At 41.6% G+C, this 21,698-nt stretch overlaps 1 protein-coding gene across 11 annotated transcripts in view; it reads right to left on the bottom strand.

Moving 5' to 3' along the window:
• The window catches only part of LOC128885774 (cell adhesion molecule Dscam2-like), a 146,937-nt gene that overhangs the window by 4,615 nt on the left and 120,624 nt on the right, over nucleotides 1–21,698 (bottom strand). For 8 of the 11 annotated variants that reach the window (XR_008459657.1, XR_008459658.1, XR_008459659.1 and 5 more), the window contains exons 8-23: nucleotides 17,583–17,727; nucleotides 14,118–14,269; nucleotides 12,766–13,038; nucleotides 10,870–11,169; nucleotides 6,853–6,972; nucleotides 5,462–5,635; nucleotides 4,941–5,091; nucleotides 4,507–4,655; nucleotides 4,282–4,413; nucleotides 3,640–3,940; nucleotides 2,730–2,908; nucleotides 1,975–2,144; nucleotides 1,749–1,887; nucleotides 1,411–1,528; nucleotides 886–1,337; nucleotides 183–364 (exon numbers count right to left, since the gene is read on the bottom strand). Coding sequence is in view for 8 of the 11 variants with exons in the window: in XM_054140029.1 (XP_053996004.1) it covers nucleotides 183–364; nucleotides 886–1,337; nucleotides 1,411–1,528; nucleotides 1,749–1,887; nucleotides 1,975–2,144; nucleotides 2,730–2,908; nucleotides 3,640–3,940; nucleotides 4,282–4,413; nucleotides 4,507–4,655; nucleotides 4,941–5,091; nucleotides 5,462–5,635; nucleotides 6,853–6,972; nucleotides 10,870–11,169; nucleotides 12,766–13,038; nucleotides 14,118–14,269; nucleotides 17,583–17,727 (3,137 nt within the window). In the remaining 3 variants the exon portion in view is untranslated. Of the gene's footprint in view, nucleotides 1–182; nucleotides 365–885; nucleotides 1,338–1,410; nucleotides 1,529–1,748; nucleotides 1,888–1,974; nucleotides 2,145–2,729; nucleotides 2,909–3,639; nucleotides 3,941–4,281; nucleotides 4,414–4,506; nucleotides 4,656–4,940; nucleotides 5,092–5,461; nucleotides 5,636–6,852; nucleotides 6,973–10,869; nucleotides 11,170–12,205; nucleotides 12,491–12,765; nucleotides 13,039–14,117; nucleotides 14,270–17,582; nucleotides 17,728–21,698 lie in introns of all 11 variants that reach the window. The other 3 variants (XM_054140030.1, XM_054140035.1, XM_054140036.1) reach the window with 2 other exon arrangements.

Below are 21,698 nucleotides of genomic sequence, written 5' to 3'. Positions count from 1 at the left end.
ATATTTCTCTGTGGTACAAGGTGAAGAGTTTGGTTGGCGATTTGGAAGCTCTCCTGCTTTTTAAAATCAACGTCATTATGTATTGAAGGGAGTGACTAAAGTGGGATGAAATCGATCTCTGGAATGTTGTCTTCATGAAATTGTTGATTCGAACAGTGAATTTAAAGCGAAGTGTCTCTTACCTTCAGTTCATGGCTAGTGGCGTGTCGAGACAGTTGCAGTTCCTCCAGGTTACCATGAGTCGTTCGATAATGTAACGTGTACCCCGTGAGCGGGGCACCACCGCTATGCCCAGGCTTCCAATGCAACAAAATGCTGCTCGACGTGGAACTTGTTACGTAAAGAACGGGCGCACTTGGCGGTACTACGAGCAGACGAAACAAAGTTATGATATCAAGATTGAAAATCTTTTTATTTTCGAACGGCCGAAATTCATGTCCTGCTATATGGTGAAAAATGCTGTGAGGCGATGAAATGGGTGGGTAGTAACAGAATAAATATGACCTGTTACACAGCTTGAAAAGTGCGAAATGCTATGAAGATAGAGAAGGACAGCGAATAAAGAAGAGAACGCACAGTGTGATATTTCAGCGATCTATCGAGACAAAACTTATATCGAGTCACACTCCATATAGGAATGCAAAGGGTTAAGGAAGGGAATCAGGAAACTTAAAGTCAAAAGAACGAAAAGCCTACTTTATTGAAATGTTTAAAAATGAATCCCTTTGGACAGAATTGTCTTAAATGTATAGAATGAAAGTATTAATATTTGATTAGTGATACAAGTAGAAGCTAAATCCAATTATTGAATTTTATATTCAACCGTATTTAAAATGTTTTACTCTTCTAAGTAATGAATATTTCAGAAAGATCTTCTCAACTCACCCTGTACGGTTAACGTGTAATGCAGTTTGTCGCTGCCCTGAGCGTTCTCCACTTGGCAAGTGTAATTTCCGCCATCTTGGGACTGTAGATTCGACAGGACGAGCTCTCCCGATGGCAGTATCTGTATGTTTCTGGTTGTATCCGTACGAATTTGTTCTGTGGATCCCTTGTACCACTCTCTGGTGGGATCACCAACCGCGTTGCAGGACAGGGTGGCGGATCCCCGCCAAGGTCTCACTACGTGGCCCCCGAAAGAAGTGATTCTCGCTGGCACGCGATTCGTCGGGACTTGCGCAGCCACTCTGGAACTTTGACCTTCGCCTACGCGGGTGCTACCGGTCACCCAAAATTGATACTCTACGTGTTGCTGTAAATCAGTCGCCTCGAAATAGGTGCTCGTGGCTGGCAGTGTTCTTTTACCGTGATTCAGTTCCTCCCTACCGTCTACGACCCTGAGGAATAATACATTCTCGTAGACATCGAACTATGGACATACGATCCGAATCTCGTACTGGTTATCGGTACCTGGTGTATAGATTGTATTTCGTGATGACTCCGTTGGGTTCAAGAGGAGGGAGCCAAGAGATGAAGAGCGCCTGTGGCGAACTAACCACTACTTTTATGTCTGCTGGACTGCCTGGCACTGTGGATAAGAATACGAATATTGTTATATCCTCTGTACAATATTATCAATAATATATTTATCTTGATATACAGTGGGTTCGTTTGATGGATGTCTTAGGATCTTCATCTTTTGTCTGAAAGGTTTTTTCGTATCGATGATAGTTTAGGTGTTAACTGCTCTACCCTGTATAGTAGATTCTCAATGTTAGATTCGAAATTGGCATAATGAGAAACTTTACCATCTTCTTCGGTTTGGCAGTAAGTTACTGTTGTGGGAACTCCGTCCCCAACTCTCGTGAAAGCCAGCACCTGAATGGTGTAGTTCGTGAACTTTCTCAGGCCCGTGAGAACGGTGGTCAGAGCGCTGGTCTTGCGAACCTACCAAAATATTCAGGTTAAAGAGGTCAATATACCGCGTTGTATGTTGACGATCTTGTTTCTCTATTTATATGCTTGTCACGGTACCTCCATTTCATCGACGCTGCGCCAAACGTCTACCAAAATCGGCTCGTAATGTAGTTTGTATCCTTGTATGATACCGTTGCTGTGCGTGTTAGGAGGTGGCTGCCACGATACTTGAAGAGATTGCGAGGTGAGCGCAGCGCATCTCACGTCTTCCGGCGGCGCGCTGGGAACTGCCAAATAAATTCTAGTTGCATGAATAGATTCGTAAAATACAGAGTTGTCGAAAGGGGTCTTCAGCATTTTGTTTTTCAATCAAATGTATTCTCTATATTATTTTAAATGTAAGTAACAAGTGAAGGAAAATGTTGTTGACTTTAACTGCATCGGAGTGTTCAATATTTTTTTAACTCTGTCTAAAATATTTTTCATTAAGCGTGATAATATTGACGTAAATCGAAATGATAGCATCTATTGAACCACCCTGTATTCATATCACACACTAATATCTAGATTGTGGATTTTCATGCATTTATAGGAAATTTGAATATGCAAGAAACTATAAAATACACACAGTATGCAATAATATAAAAAAAAAACATCGAAGGTAAAGTTTATAATATTTGCAGAATAAAATAAATTCCTTTTTAGATTCAATTACCGTAGGTGGGTCAACATCACCAAGCTGACAAGCTTGACAAAACAAAATCTCAAAGTCCCCTTTGGAGAACTCTCTGTACTTTTTTTGTCTTCGTGCTTTTGATGTTTCTCTGTCAGTTTGTTTTTTTTTTTTTGTTGAGTAGGAGAACGTTTCTCACCGTCTTCCAGCGTCTGCGTGAGCAAAGGTTCCGAAAGTGGCCCAGACCCAACCTGGTTGTACGCTTGAACTACCAAAGTGTACTTTGTGTAGGGTCGAAGGCCTACCAGACGAAGTTCCGCACCCCCTTCGTCCCCGTCGCCAGATACGGAGCTGAAGTTGTACGAGGGATTCGCAGAGCTGAAAGAGGATTCCTAGCGTAATGAAGTGCCGAACCGTTTGGTGTATTTCGAACTATCTACGTAATTAAATTCCGTGGCATTATAAAATATTCACAACAGAAGCACGCCTTAGCCTACTTTAAGCTACTTTGGACATTTTTAATAAACGAATACGCTTAGGCAGACAATTTCGGGACGGAGGATGTCTGAAACTTGGCACAGGAAAGGGGTCGCGACTCTGATTTAACTCGTTTTCTTAGCTGGAACTTCCGAAAGTGTGTTCGAATTATTTCTGCCCATGAAACTCAACTATGTTACTTGTGTACGTTTTATTATAACTCCGGGGAAATTATCTCTGAAGAGTTTCTGGCCGACGAAGTAATCCTCATTGTCTGTAAGGACTTTCAAATATTTAAAATTGTCTAAGTGAGACTGTATAAGAGAGTATATTATCTTGGTAACTAAATTCAATACGGTTGTTGAAGTTGGATGAAAAAATGTTTACTCTTGTCCTCCTTAAGGATAACAAATTTCTACGCGAAGTAAATTGAAAAAATTACCAAGTATACTTTAAAGCACACGTAAAATATTTTCCAGGTTGGAAGAAAATTAAGTAAATTTTTCTGTTTAAACAAAAATCATTGAGAACATTTTTTACAAGAACGGGGTACAATTATTCAGTGAATTTGTAGGGTTCACTCGAAGTAGGATCAGCGTGGGAGATTTACTAGCCGGGTTCAATGCGATTACCTAGTTTCTCTGTATCCAACGTTGAATCCCTGGATGTCTCCGTGTCTCAGTTCAAGCGCGGGTGGCGACCAAGTGATTAAGATTTCAGACGAAGACAGAGCCCTCGCTGTAAGATTAATCGGTGGCCCGGCGGGTCTTTGTGGCTCGGTTCTGACGACTAGCTCTGCAGAGGGCACCGATCTGCCAGCTGGACCTTCAGCAATTACACGAATAGTGTATCTAGTAGCTGGTTTCAGCTCGTCTATGAGGGCAGCGTACGGGAGAGGCGGTCCGGTGAATTCTTGCTGTTGCCACATTCCACCTTTCACGATTCAATTAATTTTAAATTAATTTTCAGTGGTTGAAAACTTATACTATAAATATTGCATGATCTGGGTTATACTTGAGTTAGATCTAAGCTATGTTTGGAGCTATAACAACAAGTAACTGAATTTGTAATGCTCCTAGAACTAAATGACTTTAATAACTTATAAATGACACGAAGCAGACTTTTCTCATTTAAATTCGTAAATGTTGTTTTCTCTATGTTCCCAAATTGGATACGGTATTTAATAAAGGCTTAATCCTACAAGTCTTCAGCAGCTTTTAATTTCAAGAACACAGGATCATCAAAGCCTCAACGAACTATAAAATAATGCTCACCATCGCCTTCTTTGTATTGCAGAATATATTTGGTTACTTCGCTGGTGTCCTGGGATTTATGCTGCCATTTCACGTTGATGCTTCGACTGGCAACCATTGCGGTTTCCAAATTATTTGGCGGCAGTGGTGGCTCTGCAATGGAACAAAATTTCTTCGTTCTTAGCGAACGATTCTTGTAGATATCATTTTCTCCTCGCTACGATACGGTTTTGTTAGTTATCGTACCTTGCACGAGGAGTTGCACCAGCTGCTGATCACGACCATAAAGATTGCTCGCCTGGCAAAAGTATGCACCGCTGTCGGACGCTTCAGCGGAGGAAATTTGTAACTGCGCTATCACGCCGTCTGGTGTTACCTCCCGTTTCACTGTAACCCTTCATTAAGATATTCATGAGAAATTCAATTACGCAATAAGTATTTACCAAGGTGAATTTAATTTTGAATTCTGAGAGTTAAGGTATGAGAATGTTTCACTTTAAGTACGCGTTTAAAAGAATATTGACTGAAAATTTGGAACGAAAGTCATCTAAGTTTCCTTGTTTGGAGAATGTATGAAACGAGTATTATGTATTTTCATTGTATATTTTAGGTATATTATCCTCTAGCTTCTCAATAATGTCACAGTCTCGTTCAAGAAGATTTACGCTTATTAGCTTTACCGATAGTTCGTTGAGGGGTTTAACTCGATTTTTCCGCCCTTCAGCCACGTGACAGTGACAGGCGTGTCACCGTGTACCTCGCAGTGCAACGTCGCAGTGTCGCCCTTTTTCACAGTGACGAGTCTCGAAGGAGCCGCAAAATATGGCGATGCTGTCGAAGTAATAAAATATTATAATTCACAAAATCCTCCACCGCATCTGCTTCTATTATTTTATTGCATTAACTCTTTAAACTATAATAACATGTGAGCCTCGTGGTATAGAATTTGCGTCTAACACGAAAAGCACGAGTCAAACACGTCTTATGAAAGGTTAAATCGCAAAGGGTTAGATAACCAATTTACACGAATTTCTGAAGAACGTACGTACCCGTATGAAAAAAAAAGGGTAATTAAATAATTTGATAATTTTTCGGTAAAAGGATACCGGTCACCTTCGAAAAATGCACCAAAATCGCTTGAATTTTAATTATTCTAGGTGTACGTGATGCCTAAAGGCTTGATCAGAATTTGCATACTCACAATTAACCTTCAACTGGACCACCTTTCCAATGCCGCTCCCAATGCCGTTGCTGGCTTGACAAAGGTAAAATCCTTCTCTGTCTTCTTTCACGTGTTGCAACAGCAGCGTACCGTTACTCAGAATTTTCGTGTACGCTCTTTCCCGCAACTCCTCGTATTCACCGGATTTGCTTCCTGCGTGGCAATGATGACAAATCGTTAAGAACCGCGCTAACACGGTGCAAATAGGGGTATCACCGTGGCTTAAGTAATAGGATTCTGAGTAAGAACTTAATAGAATTGACTATTAATGGTCTCGAGATCTAATCTAGAGCAGACTTGATGGGGTGGTTTGTCCCCAATGCATGGTCAAACTGTCATTACATCGTGGGGATAGAGCTTGGGGCTTGGGGCAATCAATTCACTTCCTCGTTATTTTGGGGTGGTGCTTCAGACCTTCGCAGACAAACCACATCGTGCCCTATTCAAGATTGCAATGATCAGCAATCTGCTCTAAACTTCGAACAGTTTATTTTACTTCAATTAGAAAAGCGTTAAAATAGTCGTTAAAGACTGCGTCATGGACTTTTTTCAAATTTTATTCACTTTTAATATTATATTAACACGTCGACTGCCATGGAGGTCACCGGTGGCCGACGACAACGTGGCGGCAATTCTTGTTAGCGCCATGGGCAAACCACGTAAAATGCGCGCGGCAGTCAACGTGTTAATTATTCTTTCACTTCACTTTTTAATTTTTAGTTTACCTAGGATTTTTATCAATATATCCTTCGCACTTCATATCATATTAATTACATTTTTACTTAATTTTTCTCCCTGTATCTCGCACCTGGCTAAATATTTTGTTTGCTCTGCATATTACATTAATGATGTCCGAACGAATTAAACATTTGTTGATTATACATGTAAATTAATCCTCCTTCTCAGAATCAACGTATAATTGTTTATTCATGTACAAATCCGATATCACGGCGTATGAAACCCTATGTTAAATAAATACAGGGTGCAACGTGTACACCTTTATAACTTCCAAAATATGCGTTGCACGGAAAAATGTTATATACAAAAGTTACATGGTTTAAAAGGATACGCTACATAGTGCATTCATTTTTGTCACAGGTGGAGGCGTTTCGGAGATTTAAAGAACAACTTCGTTTTTTTTAAATAGAATACTATATTTTTCATACAAAAATATGGTAGAGTATCGAATTCTGAATAAAAAGGTATCGGTCATTGTTAGCCCTAAATGTAATAGGTAACAAGTTGATTACTTGACTACATGAAAATTTTCATCGCGTAATATGAAGTGGGAGATTCAACCTTATCACAGATTCCCATGGCTTAAACGCTCTGTCTCGTTATCCACCCTGAATATTAAATATTTTTCTCACCCGTAGCTTTCTTCCAAACGATGGTGGGTGTGGGCACACCCTGGGCTTGGCAATGCATAGCCACGTGCTTGTTCCTTTCCACGCTAACATCCACGGGTTCCACGATCCATCGCGGCGGCACTGGAAACCACCACGCTAAGCTTTAAACGAATCCGTCGTTGGTCTCCAGTCTAATATTTTTTTTTTTTTCACTGGTCGTTAGCGATTCAAAGACAGGTACGTCGTGAATAGAGTCGTGAAAAGCGCGGTCACAGAAGGACAAGCTCGTCGACGATGCGCCGCGATCGGTATAAACAGACACCGGAATCGCTATGTACAACGAGAAATACACTGTACAAAAGTAAGGAAAAATAAATAAAAAAAAAAGGAGAGAGAGAGAGAGAGAGAGAATAGAAACGGTCGCCATACGTCGACGAGTGTCTTATCGTTCCTTCGAATGCAATCGTGGCTCGAGACGAATGTCTACAAACGCGATCAAAAACATCGACATAACCGCGCTGTACAAATTTTGACGATCTCAAGTTTCCGTTGCTTATAGGGTGGATGGCAATTCACGTTCATGAGAATAGTGACAGAGACATTAAGACAAAGTGAATGAAGGTACGTGGGTTTCGGGGTACAGTATGGAGGTGGGTTCACGTGGTCGATGCGAGGCGTCCTTTTCGTCTAGATTCAATGAAGGCGTTCCTGCGACGCTGCATTCTCGATTGATCTTTCATCGCGGATCAAACGACCGGACTTTTGCTTCTACGGTGGGATCGCCAGTAAGCGGTTCGATTCGGTAACACCATGAACGTACAATGATAACCCATTCGATCAAAAAACGAACGACCAAAAAAGAAAAAAAAAAATAGAAGAAAAAGGAAACAACCAGAGAACGAAACAGTCAAGTGGTGCACAATAACGAAGCTGTATCTATCGAGACTCTGTAACGTGACTAGCCTATGCTTGTAAAGAAAAGAGAAAGAAAACGAAATCGCCACTAATTGTGCAATCGTCTAATGCGTAACTGCCCGGACGTGTCGATTCTCGCTGTGATCTTTGTACGTCGGTACGCCGCGCATCGACCTGTCGAGAGTTATTTTTTTTTTTTTTTTTCAAGGCATTTTGTCTTTTATTCGGGTGTACTGTTTGGCGGGTTCTACTTTTTACGGTGGTGAAAAACGCTGCACAAGCGAGATACTGTGAGTGGGAGATCCAACGTTTTACAAGACGGCAAATACCGGCCACGCATTTAACGCGTGCGACAATATAATATATATATAGATATATATATGTACGTGTAATATATCTGTATGTAGTGTGTGTGTTCGGCAGAGAGTACGTGTGTGCTATACTCGTGAAACAAGTAGAACTCTCGGAAGAAAAGACGCATAATATCGGATCGGGACGTGTAGGGGTTACGGAATGAGAGCATGTCGGCGGAAGTCCGAAAGATATATCGTGGAGAGGCGAATAATAATATATATATGTATATATAGATATATATAAGTACCCGCTTCTAACGACTAGTTCGACGAATACGAATTTAATTAATAATAAATACGTACTACTAGCCTACATTACCGTGTCGCGTGGAAACATCGGGGCACGCGTTTATTCGTTTGAAAAATCGTAATTCTAATGTCGCTACGATTTGTGGACACTCTCAGAAGATCGTTGAATTTTCTTCGCGATTGGTTTCAAAGAACGAAACGCAATGGAGGGTACACGGTTCGGTAGACGAACGTCTCGTCGCGTTCTCGGTGCCCCGCGGTTCCCTTCGCGGCAAAGGAAGATAAAAAAGAGCGTGACAGATAGTAAAGACAGTGAGAGATCATGCAGAAGTGTAATTAAAAAAGGTTGCCTTCCAACGAGCCCAAAGGAGAGCCAGCGCATAGGTTGGTGAAGATTATTTTTTTTTTTTTGTTGTTGTTGGTCGTGAGCAGAGTGGCGCGTGCTCGTTCTCGGGTGATCAAATAACACTTAAGTATAATAGGTAAGTTTAAATATGTACAGAGAGAGAGAGAGAGAGAGAGAGAGAGAGAGTGAGACAGACAGATAGAGCGAAACACGTAAGGTTTATGCAGACAGAAAACTTCATCGCTACATACTTAATAGAAGAAAAACATGCAGATAATGTGTGTAATGCTCACATACACGCACGCACGCAGGCCAGAGTTTTCATATCTTTTTTTTTTTGTTTTGTAATACAGATCGTTTCATTCTTTGTTAATTTTTGCTGGTTGGTTGGTTGGTTGCTCCGGTTAAAAAATGAGTAAAATAAGGATAGGTGCAAACTGTTACCTTTATTATTCGGTCAAGTCAAGCAAACCTCGGGGGGTCCACGAGATACCGACGCATTCCCAGAGAGCCAAAGCAACGTAAATGTAATACACACTGTGTCTGAGGGAGGGAACCACGGGATAAGGGGATCGTGGAGAATTCTGATGGCTAAGGGAGTATTCGCGATGAACCGCGTGATCTCGCTGGGAAAAACAGACTTAATCTTTTCCTTCTTTTTTTTCTGCAACGGACGATTAAGTGAATTGTTCCAGGTTTTATTGAGATTTTGTTCATTTGATCGTCTTTAATCCGGGCGAGAACGCTTCGATGAATAACGATTGGTGACGCAGGATTCGAGTTAGTAAGCGTTATGGCATGACGATGGTTAACGGACGATGATAACGATAATAATGAGGGAGGATTCGATGGATTCTTCGGGATGTAGCGTTTAATCGGGTTCTTTGGGACGGGCTTCGACCTCGACGACATATTGTTAAGTGAAGTGATTTTTGGATTTTTTATTTGTATTTAATCGTCAGAATTACTTGTTATTCGTCGTGCCAATTTTAATGCACAAAAGGTATTCTTTTCCAAAAAGGCAGTTTGTAGAATATACAGACGTGTGTAGATTCGAAATGATAGATCGAGGGCTTTTAAAATAGGTCAATCGAATAATTGATTGGTAGAGAGAGAAACAAAAAGGGTTTGGTTTCGAAAGGGACATTGTGTGAAGTATAATACTGTACGTCATGATGCGATCACAAGAGAATTTTTTTCCTATAACAAAATATTGAACTTTGAATTTCTCTTTCTCCAAACATTTCTATACTTTCAACAGTACTCAGAAATAATACTGAAAGTATTAAAACTGGCAATTAAAACAAATTATTAATTACATTGAAAAAATGTTAGTTAATGTTAGTGTACTCGTCGTTTTCACTATGAAACAACAAAATTAAACCACGCGATGTCCTCCTCGAGGCCAAACAACTTCCGCACGAAACATACTTTTGAAATAAAATTACAATTATTGCTTGCGAGTTGAAAAACCTAATTAAAAACTCTGGTAAACGGTACAAGCATTATAATTTAGAATGAAATTCGACCTCTGGCTTGAATCCGCGTCGTATACTGAAGAAACACCAGTCTATTGAAGAAATTTGTTTGAATAAAATAATAGGTTCGATGTTTCCCAAACAAATTACACATTACAAATACATACAAGTATAAGGCATATTCATGTACACATTTCTAACAAAACATTTATTTGTAAACATTAAATCTGTCGCTTAATTTCGAATTTTCTTCAACAGACCTACAGGGTACAAATATTTATAGAACTGACCGTCTGCAGTATTCCCAATAATAGTCCCTGTATCGATTACCTGTACTTCAAACTAAATTCAAAATAAACCCTCATTTAACCTCCGAGAACAGACAACGTACTCTCGGTGTCTCGCTTCTAAATAATTCGATAATGGCCAAATAAAAATCAGACCGAACCCGCGCCCCGAGGAAACGCGAGAATCGGGTAACGCGAAATTTAGCTTAGTAAAAAGAAACACCCTAACGCGAACGTGCCCGATGAACATAAATACGGTTCAAAGGGAAAGTAATGGTTGGGACGATTTCGCGGTTGACGAGACACGGGATGGATCGAGAACACGTCTTCGTCGAGATCGATGAGCACAGCGGTCAGGGTTAAAGGGCGCCGGGACCATGATGGATAAGGGTCGCCGATCATCTAGTTACCTTTTACCTGTAGCTTGGCCGTGTACCTGACCTCGGCGGCGGGGTTCGCGGCGACGCAGGTATAGTCGCCGGAGTGCTCGGCCGCGAGGTTCGTTATACTGAGGAGGCTTGAGTAAGGATCCAGTTGGGAGATGTTTGCGACGGATGCCAGTGTCGGTGGCAACGGGAAAGGGGTTTGGCCGTCTTTTAGCCAGGATATGGTCAGGGGTGGATCACCCGCCGCGACCCCGCACACCGTCCGCGTCCGCATCCCCTCGGATAGTCCCTCTTGGAACGTAAATGGCTCAATAATAGGGGGTACTGGAAAAGGTCAAGAGAGAAGAGAGAACCATACGTGAGAGCGAGAAAAAGATGGCACCAAAAAAAACGCAAGAACCATTTTTTTGTACCAGGTACATGTGTTCTTATATATATATGTAAATATATATATATATATACGGTTCATAATAGCGGTATGTATATATATATTATATAGACAGTAGTACGTCCATGTATATGTATAGATATATATAGAATATAATATGTATATATATATACGTAGAATATGTACAATAGAGGCAGTATAGTAACGTAGCAATGTAGAGGAGAGAGAGGGTGGCCCCGCCGCGGACCTGCCCCTGCCGCCCTTAAAACACCTTGTACACATAATTATGGCATCGCACACTCACGCAGCATACGATCGTTCTCAACGCAAGAGCTAGCAAGTCCGTCCACCCTTCGAAAATCACCGTCAATTTCGTAGAAAAAACTCTAATTTCTTTTATCTCGATGGAATTATCGATTTGTCGAAACAGACAACAGCTTTCAGCCAAGCAGAACATCGTTTCGAAAGGTGGACGCAAGGACGAAGGACGTTGTATAGGACGTGGCAGGTCTCGTGCAGGAGGATGGAGCCACGCTAAGCGTGAGCTGTCATCGAGAACGCGTCACCAGGTCTCTACGTTCCTGTGTGACGTCTTTAGGCGTCGTAGTAAAATCCTTCTCGAATGAACGCGTAAGAACCGAACGGGCTGTGCGATCCACAGTTTCTCATCGATTTCTCAACGTCGAAAGCTATTTACAGCGGCAAACAGCGCAAACGTCAGACACCGGTGGTCTAGGAGGTCGAGTAAGCAAACTTGTGAACGTGTGGACACGTCGCTCTGGATGCGCCACGAATATGTATATATATATACATATGTAGTCATGTGTGAGATCAACGATTCGAGATCCTCACGCGATTCATTCTCGAGTGTGGGCAAACCGTGTACGCACGCATACCGATCGTCACTCGTACAGATTTCGGGCGGTCAGGCGGTCGTCGGGCAAAAGTGAAGGGGGCCTAGAGGAGGATTACCATGAACCACAAGCCGCTGCGTGTGCGATACCTCTGCGGCCAGATTACGGGCCACGCACGAGTAGTTGCCGTTGTGATCTGGAGATAAACTTTCAATCATCAGTATGCTATTGTACTGGTCCATATTGGTCACACTGACACGCTCCGAGGGGCCCATCGATCGTCCGTCCTTGAGCCAGGAGATCGAGAGTGGCAGATCGCCCCTTGTCACCGAGCAAGTCAACGTGGTTCGTTCGCCGAGGTGAAGATCACGATCTGCCGTGAATGGGCTAATTTTGGGAGGAACTGGAATAATAACAACAACGACAGCTCGTGAACACGAGAAGCATAGACGAGGATAAACGCGACATCCACGGGAAGCCGTCGTCCGCTCGTCATGGAAGCCTAAAAATTCATCCCCCTTTTTCTTATCGGTTGCTTTTCCAGCAAATGGACCTTACGACGCGCGACGGAGTTCGAGTCCTCTTGGTCCAGTTCGCTTCCCGTCGCTTCGTATCGCTCGCAACTCTCGGGTCACCTGTAACAGCTCGTAGAATAGGGAATCGAACGTGAGGCCTTACCGATCACTGCCACGTCGCCTGATCTTCTCGCGCTGTGGCCCTGCTTGTTCCTCGCCGAGCACGTGTACACCCCCGCGTCGCCCTTCTTCTGCACGCTCGAGATCACCAGAGTACCGTCCGAGAGGACCTTTTGACGAAGATCGTCCGGCAGCTCGCGATTAGCTCGTTCCCACTTGATCTCCTCGATGGGGTAACCTGCGACTGGACACTTCAGGCGAAGAGTCTCGCCAGCCACCGCGGTCACCTTTGGGATTAGTCGGATGTATGGAAGTCCTAAAATGGGAGAATACTGTGACATTGGTGGCTAAAATTAGAAGACACTCTATTTAACCATTGCCAACATGTATGCTTGATTTTTTGGTCGACATACCAGCAAAATGAATATTTCTTAACAAAGAAAACGAATGACTGTGAGGAGGTCGTTTTTGGAATTCCACATATACGGTCAGTGTTATAAGCAGTCTTCGGATTTTTATGCATTTATAGGAAATTTGAATTTGTAAGAAACTTCAAATACACACGATATGCGATAATATAAAAAAAAAATATTGAAAGTAAAGTTCATATTATAATATATATTCAGAGTGAAATAAATTCCTATTTAGGTTCAATTTTTGTAAGTATGTTTGCAAAGATTTTATTTTGCATAAAGATCCGCCGTCTAGTAATAAGTATTCGTAGAGAAACTAATTTATATCAAGTTACATTCCCGTGAAATTATCATAGACAGCTTTAAAAATCTCTTTCTATTATTCATTACTTTTCAAGTATGTGATAGTTTTCTTATTTTCTCTACTGTATAAATTTTGAACGCAGAAAAACTAGTATTGAATATCCTCGACCGAACGAAGGCAAGGAATCAACCTCGGTGACGTTGTCTGACCACATACGGGGTAATACTACTTCTTTCTTCGCTTTCCTTTAGAATTTCGCGTTACGCAATGCTTAGTATAGAGTAGACGTTCACTTGTTCAGCTTTTGATGTTTAAATCAGCATTTTGTTCTTAAATAACTTAAACTAAAAAAGCAGAAAATAATATACAAACGGATATTTATGCATGAATAGCGAATGCAAACATGCCGAAAATTTACGAAGATATGTAAAAATGCAAAAATATATAACACATCAGCAATAAACTGGATATTATACTACACAAACGATAAAACATACTTTCATTTAAATCTGAATTCTACATCTGAAACCGCAACAATATAAATCTGCGTAAATGTCTACGGTTTAATAATAAAGTGACGTAGAAACGTCAAAGAGAAATTGTTCAGGAGGAAGTGTTCTATATCTAAGCAAGTATTTCATTATCGAGCTTCAATAATCAATTGAATGTTAATTTTACCATAAACGTTGAGGCGAGCAGCGTGAGTGACTTTTCCGGCACGATTTTCGGCCGTACAAGAGTATTCCCCTCCATCCTCCACCATCACGTGGCTGATATTGACGTGCGATATAACGTCACCGTGGACTGTGACGTATTGACCTATGACGAACCTTTGAACACGAAACGGGAATTTTTTTCAATGAAACGTGTCGCACAATGTTCACTCTAAACAGCAAGAAGTACGCGTGTACTCAGCGTACCGCTGTATGTGTGACCTTTGTGTGAAATTAATCAGAATTATAATTGCAACGAAAATGACTTCTGCGCATTGAAAAAGAAAATAATATTCGCTACGTCGTGGTTCGAATACGGAGGGTTTGGGAAATATTTGTTAACATCCAATTTAGTTTGCTATTACGTTCAACAAAAATAGAATGAAAAATAGTGGATGTGTCATGAATATTAAATAGCGTTGATGGAACCAGGAACAAAATTCTAGCTGTTTCAAACTTTTAACGGTCTATTTTCCAGTTTATAATGGTTTTATTCGTATTGAAACACGAGGAACAGTTACTTTTATTTCGGCATTTAATATTCTTCTTTATAATTTCAATTTTCATTCGACTTAATTCGTAATTTGAATTAATTAACAAATGGCGATAAGTTTAAAGTCCACTAATGCATATTTTGACATTTTAGGGGTGCCATTTGTGGGTTCATTTCCTGTAAAATGACATCGACAAAGAGGCAGTTATGGAATGGGTTAATATGCAAATGGGGTTACGTTTGTTTTTCAAGTGAGCCGCGGTCAGTAATGTTTGAGAAACACTGCTCTAAATCCTCCCATACTCCGCAACTCTCCAGAGTCCTCCGTAACCACGAAGCTCCCCCTGGATTCTCCTGGACACCTAAAATCCCACCAAGTTCCCGTATAGGACGCCACGAATCTGACCTGGGTGGGTTCGAGTTTCATGCCTTGGGATCATTAGTGTTTAGTTTCACGAACTCGTAACAGACTAAATCCTGTCTTATGGCTCTGGGTGTTGGGTATAGCTTTCACTGTGTGGTCGGGATCAGGTCTGGCAGTATTCGAGTTATCGACAGTGACGAAACCAATCCAATTACCTTTTAATACAGATACATATCAACGTTCAAATATTACGTTGATGCATTAAACAATCGTTGAAATTAAATTCTACGAGGTTCCGATTCCCAGACTTGAATTTAAAGACTCTTGCATTACAAGCCTTCTTAATTACTCTTAAAAAAATTCTTCTCAAAGCACAATATATCCCAAAATTTCATCATTCTTCTAAATATTATTAAAGACTCTGGTGTAACAGCTGCGGAGTCCCCTTGTTAGCATTGACACAGACGTTCCATCGGAAAAGTAGGCCAACGGAAGCCATATTTAACAGTTATCAATTGACACGGGTACTGCGAACTAAATTTCAATCAAAGTTAATAATTAACCAAAGTTTGCAAATTAACGGTTAACTCTGCTTCCACCGGACAGGTAATTTTCGACGTCCAATTCGCTGCACGTTGCAGTAAGTAGTTTTTAATTACAGCGTTGCGATGCGTGAATGGAACGAGGCATTTCAATAAAACCATTAATTCCGTTTACAGAGAGCTCTCGAGTCAACGCGAATTCGAAGATACGCAATTTTTTACTACGTACCGTTTACATGCTTATCTATTATCTATTAGTTTAATAAAATGGACTATTTTTTGTTCTGTAGTCTCTGTTCATTACTTTCTATTTTCCGTTTTTTAGTCACCACATCAGACTGCGAATGTTTATGCAAATTCATATTTTTACAGATACGAAAAATGGATTGAAACTTGAATGAAAGTATGCTTCATTGTTTTGAATGGTACACATGTACATTGTCGTTGATACTTTATGTACGGTCAGTCCGATAAGTATTCGTACCCTCTACGTTTATTAAAGAACTCTGTCTAATTTGAATAATAGGTTAACAAATTTCGTTAAAGGACATGTTACAAACATTTATGGGGCCGACTGTTTTCATTGTGTTCCATTTTTGCATTTCTCAAAGATGTCCCTAAATGTTCACTTTCCATACACGCATAAACATTCGGAGTTAACTCATTACTCCCCAATGTCCACTTTTCAGCTTCTATTCCCTACTGTTAACCCTCAATTCAACAATTCTTTCCCTTCTACCCTCCACCTTCTCTACCTCCCCGACTCTGAAACATCTCTGCCTCTCAAAACCGAGAGAACAGCTTGAAAATTAATGTATCGAGAAGCAAGAAGCCTATTTCCGCAAACAATTGTCAACGAACTCGTACCATTTCGGGATTCATCGCGGCGATCATCCTCGGGCCTCGAGATTAGTCCGTATCCGCCTCCGACTGTACGCGAATAAAATGGCAAACATTTTCCACGAGCGAATCGGTCGCGTTTCGCCCGGGGCTGCGGATAGATGCACGAGAGGAGAGGGGCCGTTTCCCGTAGTTGGGGAAGGAAATGGTTGAGAGCGATAAAACGGCACCAGCCGAAGAATCACAGGACGTCTTTTATGTCTATCAGTCGTTAAACCGCGCGAGAACCTCGCGTCGTCGTATCATCCTGTCCGTCCCCCGCGCCTCGCAGTTTCCATTCTCCAGGCCTTTGGCAATAAATATCCCCGGCTCCTTGGCTGGATATTGCACTCGAAATTGAAATTGGCCCCGCTGCAGATGCGGCCGCGGCCATCGACGACGGGAGATTGCGTTTTAATTACGAGGCATCGAGGACGCGTTAGAACGATCCTTTGTGAATTATGACACCGTGCGTTCGCGCGCGACGTTCCGAACAAGGGACGGAGCTTTCGGCTTCTGCCTCAGCGTTCCATCGACGCGTCGGATATAAAGATGTTCGTCGACGGACTTTCATTACGGGGATTAGGTTTTACGGCGGCAATTTGTGCTGAATATAGCGCGTTACGTTATTGCGCGCTGTTCTATTTTTATAGACGTGTAAGTATCTCTTGTATTGGCAGTTTCGGCGTAATAAAGTCGATATTGTTATTACCGCGACCGGCATCGTAAATCGATGATATTATTACCGTGGCTGGTATTAGATTCAATGAGTTCCCGCGTCTTTTCTTTTGATCTGGTTATCTCGCAAGATTTTGTTTGATTTGTGGCTTACCATTTAAAGGTTTCCATTTTGATCTTCGAGTAGGTTCTATCATCATTTGGATTATTTAATTTTAGGTCATTTTCGGGGATCAGAAGTGAAATTCATAATTCATTTCGTCGCGGTTAAGAAGCTATTAGGGTTGTTTGGGTTAGGTCTGGGGTTTTAAGATAAAATAATACAATCCGACAAGATTCAATTATGAATATTTATCATGCTGTGCTGTAGATAGCGAATCTCATCAGCCTCAACGCTCGGTACGTATTTTAATTTCTTATTCGTTTGAATACGATGATACGTATTCGATTAAATGTAATTAAATGGTGCCCTACCTTCCGTTGGTTGGCAAGGGAAAGCCATCCAAGGCCCAAGAGACTTGCGGCGTAGGGTTTCCTGCTGCAGAGCATTTCAAGGATACGGCAGGTCCAGGCTGCAGCGTTTGCTCGATGAAGGAGTACAGCAGCATTGGTGGCGCGTCTAAAACCAAAATTAAGGAGTTATGTAAGACAAAGTAACGTCAAGAAAAATAGTAATTGTATTGTCTGCAATCGTATTGTATACAATAATCGTATTCTATGAAAAATAGTAAGAATTGTACGTATCGGTGCAATAACTGAAGCGACAGTTACGCACTTAAAATAACCAAGCAAGCAACCAGTGGTGCCACCGAACGACACAGTGTTAAAAGTGGTCTCATAATGGTCCACCTCCTTAAACCCTACATCGTTAAGAAAACAGAAGCTCCTTCCGTTAAATCAATTCGCCTGTCAAAAATTCCGACGTATCACCGATACTTTCGACGTTTACATTAATCCATCACGCGAGCCAACACATCCACCACATACGTATCCTGCTAACCCTCATTTTCCGTCAGGCACACTTTTATCCAGTCATCGCGGCATCAAACACTCATTCGAATTAACAGGGGACCTCGAAGCTCACCCGAAAGAAACGTCGAGAGAAATACAACAGGTGAGACAAATCATTTTCAATGGCCGTACGTCCGCGCACGTTCGTGGTTTCGATCAGCCGAGTTCCATTCGGGTCGCGTATGAAAAGGGACCGTGGGACGTGGGCAAAAGAAAAGAGAGAGAAGAAAGAAAGAAGAAAAGATAAAAGTCAGCGGAGTCAGTGATCAATCCCAGCCATTCGCGCGGTACAATGACCGCGACGCAATCGAATCCATCTCGTTAAGAACGATACGCTCCTGCGTCGCGGACCTGGATATCAACGAAAGTAGAATTCCCGTTTGCCGGAGAGAAGAAAGAACAAGAGGCAAGAGCGTGAAAGACCACGGGAGAGATTCTTGATTCTGAAAGCCGCCACGCCTGCCGCGCATCGCGATAGAAAACGAAAGACAATGGGCTCGCTGCGACGGAAGCGCGGTGAATATTTTTTTTTCTCTCGATGTTTCTATCTCGACGACACGACGAAGGGAACGGGAGATGGCCGTGGGTGTGCGTCGTCGACGAAAGAAAGAGGGAAAGTACCGTGGATGGCAAAGGTACGAAAGTCCAAGATCGAAGTCGGGTTTCTCGTGCGACGCGGGACGGAACAGGGGGGGGGGGGACGGGGGAGGAGGGACTTTTCATAATTAAAAGTGTCGATTTCGTCGTCATTAAAAATGCTCGGGCGTCGCGTTACAAAGGACAGTTCCGTCGTTTATAAGTCGGCTGAGGTAGACGGAGAGGAAGAGATAGCTGGAGTGCTTTCGTCTAGGTGGTATATATAGAGATATGCTCCGCAGACGGTGCCCGCCGATCCGTGAGGAAATTGATGAACCTCGTCTCGATGCCTCCGAGCGATCGCCGATACGTATTCGCGAGACCGCGAGAAACTCATTTCTCGGACTTTGGTGAAACGGAGGATACCCGGGTGGTATTTATTCTGTCTGCTTGCCGCGGAAAATTGCGCGATAAAAAAGACGCGGGCTGGGCGTGTCGAACAGCGCGCGAAGCAAGTCACGAGAGCCTCTGGATCATTGATTCTCGACAATTCGGAAATTGAAATATCAATTCGTATTTTTCGCGATATTTATGCGCGTGAACAAAGTAACGTTTCTGCAGGCTTGAAAATAAGATTCCTACTCTCTCGTTTAAAAAATGTCACGTTGTAATCGGAATTAAAATATAGGGTGAACCAAGTTGGGGAAAGGATCGATGGCTCAAAGGGTACTATATTTTCGTTGTAATTGTATCTCTCGAGATTAGAACGAAATATTTGTAACCCTTTATTCGCTGAATTTCTCAAATGTCTTTAAAATCTATGCGTCCATTTTGTAAAGTCGTCTCTAACAAGCTTCCAAAAAAAAGCTTGTGCTGCCATCCAACAATTAAGAACGATCTTCACAGAAATGGATTTGAGAGTCATAATAGGTTTTAAAGCGTTTAATTAATACAATACCGTGAGAAAATTGAGTAAATAAAGGGTTAAACTTTAGGATTGTCGATCTCAACGATCTCATTAAAACTTTGAATTTCGTGTAACTGATTATTTGTACGTTAAGTTAAATTTATAAGTGATAAATATTATTTCACCTTCGTTCCCTTCGAGTTTCTTTAATGATGTCTTTAACTACAGATAACAATTTGAACTAACGCTAAATGAAATAAAAGAGATCGGTATTTAGATGTACGTTGATTAGGGACAGCTATATTAGATGTCAGATGGCTGAGAGTAGTGAACCAATGTTTACAAAACATAACAATTGACAATTATAGAAAAGAAACAAAAATCATAGAGTTTCTAGAATAAGGGAGAAAAATGACAAAGACATCAAAGTGGCGCAAGACAAAAGTAGAAGAAGCAAAGGGGTTGTTTTATTTGGAATGCATGATGATAAGAAATAGCAAGGGGACGACCACACGAGAAAAAGAATCAAAAGGACGAGGAGGGGGGCTGACTTTTGATTCTCATCGAGCCTCACGTGTCCACTTTTCAAGCTTCTTGGCTATACCAATTTCTCTCGGGTGTCTGGAAACTATCACAGCGTTCACGCCAACCTGTTCTGCGAGTTTCCTGACAGTTTGACGTGTATCTGACTCGACTACAATTCCCTTTAGAGTATTAGGGAGGCTACCATCGAATGGACATTTCACATATCACAAGCCAATAGAAAACAGAACAATGGGTCCATCCAGAAGTCGTCCCCTACCCTATATCCTTAGAGACTTCCTGTAGATAAATATCCTATCACACGTGGAATTCTGCTCGGAACTATACTTTCTATTCGAGCCATGTTACTGTTTGATAAAAACCAAATATGATTCATATTTATCATTTTCCTGAATCCCCGTCGGTGTACGAGAGATTTAATTACGTAGATATTTCATTCGCAAATGCAAGGGTAGATTTTCACATCTAATATTATTTAATACTCTACCTCTGTACCAAGTTTCCTAAAAATTGACGTGATATTAGGCGAGACTCTTTATTAGTAATATAGCGTCAGGCATTTCGTAATTGTTATTTTTAACGCGTTATACGTAACGTGAACAAGAACCCTGAAAGGCTCGGCAAACCAGGGGTGTCTTTGTTCTTGTTAGGGGAACATCAAGGGCCGAGTGTATGATACGGACTTTCGTAACGTGCTATTTTTGAGTGACATCTGCCAGGAATACTCGTGCATCTGACGATTAGTTTGACAGGGAATGAAGACTAGAAGATTAAAAGTCCAGCATAGATGAACTCTTAAACATCGTCTTTCACGTTTAATTGTCGAAAAATCGGTGTAAAAATTTATCTTAAACTCAAATACTCCCACCAAATTTGGTATTAAACCAAAATTCAAAACTCTAAAGCCTCATTTATAAAAATATTTAGATACAAGCAACGGTAACGTTAAAAGCTCTCGAGTTCTACTTCTCTGAGTGAAGAACTCCGAAATTTGACACAGAAAAATTTCAAAACTTCCGCTGCTACCCCAGCTCTAATGTACATCTTCGAAAACGTTAATCTTCATTCGTCGAGAAAATACGAGGCACATGCAGCCGCATCGGGGGGTAGGGAGAAATTTCATAATGCATCGTGCCCCATAATTTCAACAGGAACGTAATATTCAGCGCTCGGCTTCTCGCGTTTTTAATATACGCAAATTCGTTCCTGGTTTTTTCTCTCCCTTTTTTTTTTTGGAGGGTGGGGGGAGGCCACGTGAAACCGTGAAAATGGAAACCCGCGTCCTGGCGAAAGGTAAAAATCTCGTTTCAAGAATATCGACTGACGATCGAGACTCGATTCGTTTTGCGCCGATTTGGCTCAAAGCACTCGTCAGCGACGACTTTTTTTTTCCAGTTTTCACCGTTAGCCCCTTGGTTCGCGGCATTAGAGGCTAGCTTGTCCCTCCTGCAATCCCCTCGGCTCTTTGCTGGTAACGAAATTGCAACGAGCTCGGTGAGTCGTTCTCCGTTTCCGTCTCCCGTTTCAGTCCACGGTACGGTAACTTCTTGAAA

The sequence above is a fragment of the Hylaeus anthracinus genome, unplaced genomic scaffold (assembly GCF_026225885.1).
Source record: "Hylaeus anthracinus isolate JK02 unplaced genomic scaffold, UHH_iyHylAnth1.0_haploid 11981, whole genome shotgun sequence".
Taxonomy (NCBI): Eukaryota; Metazoa; Arthropoda; class Insecta; order Hymenoptera; family Colletidae; genus Hylaeus; species Hylaeus anthracinus.
The sequence above is the reverse complement of the archived record's forward strand: the minus strand, read 5'-3'. Positions and strand labels throughout refer to the sequence as shown.